At 39.8% G+C, this 10,076-nt stretch overlaps 1 protein-coding gene across 2 annotated transcripts; it reads right to left on the bottom strand.

Annotated features, from left to right (window-relative positions):
* Positions 1-51: 51 nt before the first annotated feature.
* On the bottom strand, positions 52-9,544 carry phf13 (PHD finger protein 13). 2 transcript variants are annotated; one of them, XM_024269401.2, is made up of 5 exons: positions 9,104-9,544; positions 6,554-6,655; positions 5,066-5,245; positions 3,257-3,677; positions 52-1,888 (listed from the first exon to the last, which is right to left on the bottom strand). In XM_024269401.2, the coding sequence occupies exons 1-5, from the start codon at positions 9,146-9,148 to the stop codon at positions 1,656-1,658; spliced, it is 981 nt and encodes a 326-aa protein (XP_024125169.1). In that variant the 5' UTR covers positions 9,149-9,544; the 3' UTR covers positions 52-1,655. The 2 variants fall into 2 exon arrangements, with proteins under 2 accessions (XP_024125169.1, XP_024125170.1); XM_024269402.1 differs by lacking the exon at positions 9,104-9,544 and adding an exon at positions 5,831-5,895.
* Positions 9,545-10,076: the final 532 nt, after the last annotated feature.

Here is a 10,076-nt window from a genome sequence, read left to right as displayed (position 1 = left end):
GATAGTCTATGCTTTCATTAAAAGATCATTTTATAATACTGTGACAAAACGTCAAGGTAAAATGGTAACTCTTTATTTACAATACTGTACAATAGTTTCACAGAAACAGTTTGCAACACAGTACAGATGAGGCTTCCTCAGCAAGGGGATCCAGAAGTGGAATAAACCATCCCAATAACCATCGGTAAGAATGCTCCCGGCTTCAGGACACAAACCAAAACGTAGATTTTCTAGTCTGCCTTCAGCCAAAAAAAACTGTAACCTCTGAGAAGTCTTCCCATCTCAGTGACTGCTGGTTCAAACTCGTAAACGAAGGTTGGTAAAAACCAGAGAACAAGAAAAACTACAAAACTCTGGAAGCTTTTTTCTACAAACTCCATTCCATGTGTCAGATGTTTCCTGGTAAAGTCATGGATTCTGGACCATCACCTGGGGGTTGTTTGCACCAAAAATCTGTCCCTTTACAGTATGGCTTTCATTTAAATCAGAAACTTTACCGACAGGCCCAGCAGCAGGTGGCACATGTATGATAAAGCTTCAAATCTTTGACACAAAACAAAGAAGACACAGCAATAAAACGTTTCTTTAAAAACATTAACTGTGTGGAAGTTAACACTGTTTCAAACTGAGGTGCTTTGAGACTGACATCTGTTTCTACTTTAGTTTCCAGATATTTATGACTCCAAAAGAGCAGAAACCGTCGCTGCGAACACGCTCAAACACACCGGCATGCATATTTTCACCTGGACTGTTTCAGTTAAATCTCTCTACCACTACTTCAGTAAAGATATGCTTTCTTCTGGTAAAAGGTTTCCTCTATAAACGGTCATTATTTTGACACCAACTGTGAGGATTTGAGCAAAAACTGCTCAAATCCTGTCAAAGGCAACAGAAAACTTCAACGTTTGATTCATTGTTTTAAACAATTTTCATAGCAGCTAAAAAGACAGTCTGAAAGAACCTGAAAATAGTCGAATGAAAGGTAAAACCGTCAGGATAGCTCCTGTTCGAGTCGGGCCTGGTTCCTATGAACTTATAGAAATAACAAGTTTTTTAAAATTTGACTTAAATAATAAAAATGTCTCCAAACAGATGAGGCATCACATCGGATACTCGTTTCCTACATCATTGATCTAGTCGAATACCCGTCTGTTTAATACCCCGTTTGAAGCCACTCCCACCAGGCATCTTGTTTCAAATGGTTTAACATGAACAGAGGCCTCCCAAAGAAATGAGGTTTCATCTCTGTGTCAAAGGTCAGGGGAATCATTACAAAAAGGTCGACAAAAGAAAGAAAAAGGACAAATCTTCTTTCCCACAGAGTCCAGCATGCACCAGCGTGGGTGGCAGTAGAGAGGCTTTCCTCTCTGCATGGGAGTCCATATGTTTCCAGTGTTCACGAGCTCCATAGTAGCACTTTGCTGCTATTTCATGTCCAGACAGAAATCTATTCAGTGATTGCCTAACGCACAAAGTCTGTAGGAAGCGGAGACAAACCCCATGTAACAGCACGCCGACAGTTTTTGAAAAGGATCAGACCGTAGGAACAAAGTGGTCGTTAAAAATACGGTTGACTGTGGAGGACAGAGGCCGACGGGTCCAGGACCTGAACTTTAGGACGAGTTTGTTCAACGGGAAAGTGGTAAACTACAGCGTCAGTCTAACAGGTGTTTGCGCGAGCCCACACGGGAGCGGTGGGAGCGGCGGGCGTCCGGGGTACCGTCGGCGTCCCGGCAGCTCTGGCACACGTAAGTCTCTGGTACATGGCTTTTACGGATCTTGGCGCAGGACAGGTGGATCCACGTGTTGCACTTGTTACATTCAATCATGGCTCTGCCTGCAAACGGCTTCATGCAGAAACACGTCACCAGATCCCACGAGTCATCATCTGAAAAGAAAACATGCAACGTTTCAGATCAGGGTTTGTTGTTTTGAAGTGTCTTGTAGTTCTACAACAAGGGTGTCAAACTCAATCGCACAGGGGGCCAAAATCCAAACACACCTTATGTTGCGGGCCGAACAGAATAAACATTTACTTAACACTCTAAAACTACATTTTTAAAACTATAGCTTTTTAACATATTTTGGAACTAGATGGAACTGTGATAATGCTAGAGTGAATGCTGTAAGCTGAATTTGGCCACTGAAAATGCTAGTGCTGATAGCCGAAGATGCTGAAACTGATGGTTAAAAACGCTGAGGTTGACAGCCAGCTAAAATATTAGGTAAATGCCAAATTAGCATAAAAAACAAAAGAAAAAAACTTAGGTTAGCCAAAACAGCTAGCATGTGGCTGAAAAAAATAGCTAAACATCAGAATAGCCTAAAACACTGGAAAAAGCTTAAATTAGCTGATACAGCTAGCGTGTAAATATTCGCCTAACTCCAAAACTGCCTATAAAACAAAAAAAAAAGAAAGTCTAAATTAGCCAAAACAGCTAGCATGTAGCTGAAATATTAGCTAAACTCCAGAATAGCCTAAAAAAATCTTAGGTTATGTCCAAATCCCCCCCCCATCCCTAACTACAAAAAGACTATATAGTGCCCTGGATTTTAAAGGTAATTCGGACACGATGTTCACTACTTTTCTTTTGTTTTTTTTAAGCGCTGGTAATGACATCACCGATTTCACAAAGCCAAAATCATATAAATACAAACATTTCACATTTCACAATGTTTATTTGTGACTCCACTGTGTTCTGATGGTGACAATGAGGATGGTTTATTCAAAAATTTAATTTAAACATGTTTCTTTGTTCAAAATCGTTCGACCGCAATGCATTGTGGTCTATATTCACTAATCTAGTGAGCATTGATGTGCGCTAGTTTTTCACAAAGACTTCTGGGACATTTCTAGTGGACTCGATTTTGGAATTAGTAGATTTGGACAGCGCTAAAAATGGAGAACGTACTATATAATAAGTGTGTGTCTGTAGGGGGGGTTGGACACAACCATGGTAAATGCCTAAACAATCCAAAAAGCTAGCAGAATGGCAGTTTTTAAAACTTTAACACAACTTTTTAAGATTAATATGAATAAAAACAGGCAGGAATATTATTCCAAATTAAATCAACTTTAACCTTAAATAACTTTCAATATTTTACTCTACATTAAATTATATTTGGTCAAAATTATACAAGTTAGAAATAAGCTCAAGATAACATCTGGCCATCAATAAGAATAAAATAAAATGATCTGGAGGGCCGGATCTGGCCCCCAGGCCTCGACTTTGACACGTTCTCTAAAAGGACTTACCGGAATCTACCATGATGTCCTCATCCTCTCCAGACCCGTCTTCATCCCTAAACACGACTTGCTTTCCCTGGCGGAACACGGTTCGGTTCCCTGCAAATCCCTCCACCTTCTGTACCTTGATCACTCCCTCCTCCAGGTCTCGGCCATCCCAAGAGTGGTGCTCCTCCTTGGGCTCCTCTTTGCAGGAGGAAGGGCTCGGCAGGCATGTGGGATGGAGGGGAATGCTGATGTCGTCTTCAGGCTCCTCTTTGATCATTCGGCCACCGAAGGACAGTGAAGGATGCGCCTCCGGTAGTGCTGAGTGGGCCTGCTGTGCCCTGCTTTCTTCAAAAGAGTGATGATCCCGTTCCTTTCTCCTCTTCTTTTTCTTCAGCTTGTCAGCTTTGCCGTGGTCATCTGGGTGTAGGCTGGTGATTGTGTGCTGCACAGAGAACATGGATTGTAAATCAAACAGATACAAAGCTTGACCTCTGTGAAATAAAAAATTAATTAAAATTAAAGCTGCAAGCGGTTTGCATGGCCCACAGGCGCTACCCGCCTTCGCCACCCCCTGTTGACCCGCCCACACTGGTAGAGTTGCTGCTAGGCCCCTCACTCTCCATTGCTGCCTCTGTCACACATCAGACCTGCGTGTAACAAATTATATTTAAATCAAAATAACAAAAAAAACTTTTTTTTTTCAAAATGGCGGCTTTAATATGTTTTAATCATATATTGTTTCCTTCAGCTCGAGCCAAGGATTCATCCGTTACATTTTCACAATATTCCGGCAAAGAATGTGCAAGCAGCAGGGGAACGCCACTTTTAAAAGCTCACCATGCCAATAACGCTAAAAATCTACAACTTTAAAAACAACATTTAGCTTACCAATGGTGCTCAAGGAGTTAGGAGGTGACAGGTGGAAATGCCTGAGTTTAAATTTGTATTTAGAGTGTTTTTTGGGGGAAAATTCAAAATAGCAGCCTCTTCCCAGGGTCAAATGTTAGGAAACTTTGGTCAAGATTGAAGACTTAAAGAGGTGGTCTGTTGAGATAATTCAAATGGCAGCAAAAAAAAACAGCAAATGAAAAGAAACGCCGAAAAAAAATAATAAGAAATGCTGCTGCAAATAAATTAATCACTGCAACTAAAAGACACAAGCAAATGAAAAAGGCCCTTAGACAGCGCAGTCTCAATCATGAGACCGTACAGTGGCACCGGATCGATTCCGGCTCGTGGCCTGGAGGTTGGGGACCCGTGACTTAAAACTTTCACCCCTACTGATAATCCACTTCCATTTTAGCTTTTTTATTTGCTTTTTTAAAAATTTTGCAGCAGCATTTCTTTTTATTTGCAGCGCTTTTTTAAATTTGCAGCAGCATTTTTCTTTTGCTGCATTTCTTTTTTTTATTTTTAGTGCTTTAATAAAATTTGTGACAGCATTTCTTATTTGCGGCAGCATTTCTTTTTTATTTCCAGTGTTTTCATTTCTATATTATGTGCAACATTTTTTTCCAGTAGCCTTTTTCTTTATCTACAGTGCTTTTTTAACATTTGCAGCAGTATTTCTTTATATTTGCAGCACTTTTTTTTTTTTTTTTTTGCAGTTCCTTTATTTGTTTGCAGTTACTTTATTTGTGCTGTGATAGAGTTTCACCCTCTGTACACTATGCCCAGAAATGTATTTTCATCGGGTATGAGGTGCGTGCAAACTTTGGTGAGTTTGAGGTTCTGGCGGGGGCCATATTTTTACTCAATTGCAAAGTAGGAAAGAAAAATTGAGAAAACAATCTGTTTTTTCCATCCAAGACAGAATAAAGTTCATCTCACGTCTCTTCTGGTGTGACCGCTCAGTGCGAGTCCAGCTTGTGGGCGCTTCCTGTTCCTGTCTTGGGGGACCTTTGTGGGCCGCTGGGGGCAAGAGGCTGGAAGTCCTGGGGTCCAGCCGTCACTGTCAGCTGTGCTGCCTGTACTGTTTGGGGGGCTGGAGCTACTGCGGAGTTGAGATTCCTATTAAAATAAATGGTAATGCAAGCATTAATGTTTGTGTCATAAAAACCAGATTCCAAATTGTGTATGACAAACATCTGTCTGCTCAACAATCAGATGACCATGTTAGGAGGAAACTTAACGGCAGTATGGCGTATGAAAAACTTTTCAAAAATGAGCAAAAATAAGTTTGTATTAAAAAAAAAACTGTTGCTGATGGTAAACAGGAACTCCACTTGTCCAGCTGCAACTCAGGTAGGATTTTAAAAAGCAGAGTCTCACTCATTTGGTGGTTTTTGAGAAAATTACACCAAAGTCGTGTTACTGTAAAACAATGTTCTGCCATCGACAGTTGTGAGAAACAAAAAACAGATGACACAAGTAAGGATATGGGTGTCTTTGCTGGAGCATCCCTGCCACCTGGAGCATCTGTGTGTAATAACAGAAGATCCAAAGCTGGAAAGGCAGCATCCCTGGATTACAGGGACAGGACAGGATCCAAACAGCCTTTTTCGCTAAATGTTTCCGACCATGTTAAATGTACACACATGTTATAAGCAGAAACATGGATGTGAATGGATTAACAGTTCGATAGGGGCTACTTGCCATAGAACAGGGGGTTCAGTTAAGGAGGTGACAAACAGCACCGTGTACTGTAGGTTGAGGTGGCTCTAAATGACAGTCAGAAAAAGAACCAGCAAACTTGACAGGAGGCAGTGCAGCCAATGTTCAACCAGTAACAGTCATTGTAGAAACAAAAAGGAAAGCTTTCAGGAAACATAAGGGCATGCACAGCTACAATACACTCTGGAGCTCAGAGAAACTCAACACAAATCTGTGGAAGATAATCTCATTGTGAGGCTATCTCCCTCCCCTTACCCAAACACAAGATTACATTAGCAAAGGAGAACTTGTCTCGTACCCAGCTGTACTGAGTCAACTAAATTCAGCCAGAGAAAGGGGCTGGCTGTTTTAGACAAAAACGTCTCCTGGGAACTGGCAACGCTAGGGCACAAAAAGTAAAAAAGAGTAATAATAAAAAAAAAAAACTGCCGCAAAAACACTAAACAACACTTTTTACATCTTCGTTGTTTAAATCTATTGTTTGCGTTTGGTTCTCATGAGGCTACAGATCAAATTATTCCCCTTAACATTGACATCTTTCTTCATTCAAAGTTTTCTTCAAACTTTTCCTTTTAATGTTTCTTTTGCTGGTTTATATTTGTATCAAACTCTCATGCTAGATAAACATTTCTATCAGAGCAGATTTGCATGGGATCCAGATCAGCCTGATCACAAAAATGCACACAGAAGCTAACGTTAGCTTACCTCTTGTGGATATGGGATGTAACCGGCATAGGCCAAGACAAAAGTGCAAAACTTGTTGAAATCCTCCACGGTCCTCCTCTTCCGGTACGGCGGACTGAAACCCTGAAACACAATCGTGACTTTCAAACTTTGACATGGTGATGGCCTTAAACAGGACATGGTAGCGCATGTACGCAAGTACACAGGTTTATGTTTCCATTCAAATTTAGGCTTCTCTTTTTAAGTTTTTTTAGGCCGTTTTGTAGTTAGGCTAATATTGACATGCTAGATGTTTTGGCAAATTTAGGCTTTTCTATTTACAATTTTTAGGCTGTTGTTGAGTTTGGCTAATATTTCAGATACATGCCAGCTGTTTTGGCTAATTTTTTTTTGGCTAATTTGGCTAATATTTTAACTGGCTATCAGCTTCAGTGATTTCAGCAATTAACTTCAGCATTTTCAGCTATCAATTTCAGCATCTTCAGAGGCCAAATTCAGCTTATAGCATTCACACTAGCATAATCCCAGGTAATGCTTTATATCTAGTTCATAATTATGTTAAAAGGTTATGGTTTTAAAGTTTTAAAATTTTAGTTTTAGAATGTTAAGTAAATGTTTATCCTGTTCGGGCCGCGACACAAAATGGATTTTGGATTTTGGCTCGTTGTGCGATTGAGTTTGAGATTCCTGGCTTAAAGTCACTAGTTGACCTGTCCTATGATGCGTACACTTTTGGACTGTAGAAGGACGCAGGAGTGTCCAGGAAAAGAACCCTTGAGAACTCGGGAATCCCAGTCGGGATTGAAACCAGGGACTTCTAAAAAGTAAAGTGAGAGTGCGAACCACTACATCACCATGCAGCCCTACTCAAATATTTAATGAGTAAAATGTGACGATAAAAGTAGCTTTGCTTAAAATTATGTTTCACTTGATTATCATTCAATTTCAGTCCTCTTACTCTAAAAATATGGACTGCATTGTCTAATTCTCCTTTTTGTTTAAATTTTAGAAATGAACACTAATATCAGACCAATATTCTAAGTTTAAAATGACATGTATGTCTTTGTTTTCCTCGTCTGAGCTGGAATGTGGATCAGCTGGAATCTGGATCAGAACTGAACAGCTAAATAGCTCTGAAATTGCTCGTTGTTTTTGTTCCACCAGTAATGTTAGGTTGGGGTTGCGACAAGCTGTAAACTAGCAAGGGAGTGTGTAAACAGAGAGCTCTCAGCTATAGGTGATGGGAAGGAGGAAGAGGTTGCTCCACACAACACAACTCGGTGGCAAATTTCTGATGCTGCTCTGCAGAAACTATGTTCTAGAAAACAACAGTTTTTTTTTTTTCATTTTGGCTGAAAACAGCATAATCATAATTAAAATGATTAATAATGACCACTCATAAGAAAACTGTGTTTTAAGCATGTTCTTGTGGCATTTTTCTGATGATGGAGGACAAGAGAGCACATGGGGAGATGGATGATGAGAAGGAGGCGGGCTTATATCACGCCAACAGTCCCGCCCACAACTCAATGGTGAATTTCTAATGAACTCCTGCCGCTCTGCAGAAACTATGTCATGGGAAACAACTCAGTTTAAAAAAAAGGTTAAATTAAAAAGGGCAAAATCATAATTAAAAGACCACTGGAAACACTTTGAAACATTTAAGACTTTTTAAGGCATATACGTAACTTGTGTTATAGCTTCAAAAATGCCAGGTGACAATGACACCTGTTAAAATGGTTTCAAACTACTCCAAGTTTTTCTACACATCAGTAAAAGTGTTTTCAAAAATTAATCTCATTTGTCATTACATTTTAATGTCTGGAAATATCAGGATTTAGCTTTGCTTTTTTTTCTGATGCCACAAGTTTGAGACTATTGTTCAGACTCTTAATACTGGAGTACTTTTGAAAACAGTTATTTTTTAATGGAGTAACTAATAGGTAACAACTTGTTTTATTTCTCTTTTAACCCTTTAGGTTTACTCTAACCGCCTCTTCCCACATTTGAAGCTATTGCAGCTAATGTTAGCTAAACCAGCTAGTGACAGGCAGCAACTACATGGTTAGCTGATGCTAAAAAGCTACAGCTAGTCCGAGTATGGATGAAAAAATCAATGAAGCGTCACCATAACTGCACCCTAACAAACAGTTAGGATCGCATTAAAAAATGTCAGCGCTCGTCGAGTTTTAACTGTCAAAAACGCCGTATGCTACGAATCGTGTCGATATTTAGCCAGCTTTGGTGTTAGCATGTCCCACCGAGGTGATGGAGTACTCTTTTCGATCAAAACTCTGCCCTCGATGAAGTACTGTATACAGTAACACCCGTGACAATTTTTGAGAAAAAAATATTTCAAAGTTTTAGTAATCGATATGACCATTAAGGAGGGGATATCGATGTTAAACACGTTAAATGTATCAACAAGAAAATGATCCATTTGCCGAACATTATGTCAACATTAGCACATCATGTTAACACGGTGACAGACCGTCATTTAAGTTGTCGACTGCTACAAACGCTAATCAGAACTGCAAAAACTCGATATAAAACACAAGTAAAAACACTCACCTCCGACTGAAATGCGTTAGATGTCGATGGGTTTATGTCACCCATCCTGGCGGAGTGGCCGGCCACCTGACGCGTCGCCGATACCCAAACGGCCACGAAAGTGGACGACTCGAGTGGACCGTAAACACTGAGGTTATGTAGCTTCTTTGGCTCGCTCGATGTCCACCGTTAACGTTATCCTAGCCGAAACCCGAAGCAACAGTGTTCACTCAGTTTTCCACCACTCACCAACTGACGCTGGATCTTCCAACCGGACCCCACACACATGCACGAAACGCGCCCAGTGAACGGAATAAATCGCTACTACAAATGTTTCCACCGAGCTGTCCGGGGTCCGTTTGAATCATTAGCTGACTGCTCACTTCAGACTCCGGCTGTCACCACTCTGTTCCTTCTCTTCTTCTTTCACCTCCAAAGAGTATTTACCTCAGTGACTGAGATACTCGGCTTATTAGCACCCCCTGCTGGTAGATTACTGAAATACAAGCATTCCACACTGAAAAAGAAGTCATTTTAAAAATGTAGAAATCAGGATGTTTTTCCATAGAATAAAAGGGGAAAAAAAATCTTCTAATAGAACAGTAATTTGTCTTGGCAATATTTCTTAAAATAAGTTATAATAAGTTGCCCTTTTAGGTCCAAATTAAATATATAAATTAGTTATAAACACTCATATTTAGGTATAATGTTCTAGTAATTGGTAATAATGTCTCAAAAAAAAGAATATTGTTTAAAAAGGGTTTTATATTTTTAAAGCAGGTGTGTTTATACACTTTCACCTCCAAATACATCATATTTTGAGTGGTAAAACAGTCCAGTTACACTCAAAGAAATGATCCATTGGATTGACTCAATTTAATTAAGGGCAGGTTTTCCATTAAAAAAATATATGTAGTCTGAACTCAAATTTAACAAGTTTTGTCAATGTAAAGAATTTGAGTTAGTCCAACCAACCTATTCTTAGTTACTGCAC

The sequence above is a fragment of the Oryzias melastigma genome, linkage group LG5 (genome assembly GCF_002922805.2).
Source record: "Oryzias melastigma strain HK-1 linkage group LG5, ASM292280v2, whole genome shotgun sequence".
NCBI lineage: Eukaryota > Metazoa > Chordata > Actinopteri > Beloniformes > Adrianichthyidae > Oryzias > Oryzias melastigma.
The sequence above is the reverse complement of the archived record's forward strand: the minus strand, read 5'-3'. Positions and strand labels throughout refer to the sequence as shown.

Bases quoted from the DNA above. Each gene is read 5' to 3' on its own strand.
- phf13 (XM_024269401.2), bottom strand. From the start codon at position 9,148: ATGGGTGACATAAACCCATCGACATCTAACGCATTTCAGTCGGAG. The intron at 5,246-6,553 runs GTAAGCTAACGT...TTATTTTAATAG, and splicing joins ACATCCCATATCCACAAGAG to GAATCTCAACTCCGCAGTAG. The intron at 1,889-3,256 runs GTAAGTCCTTTT...TTTTCTTTTCAG, and splicing joins GGACATCATGGTAGATTCCG to ATGATGACTCGTGGGATCTG.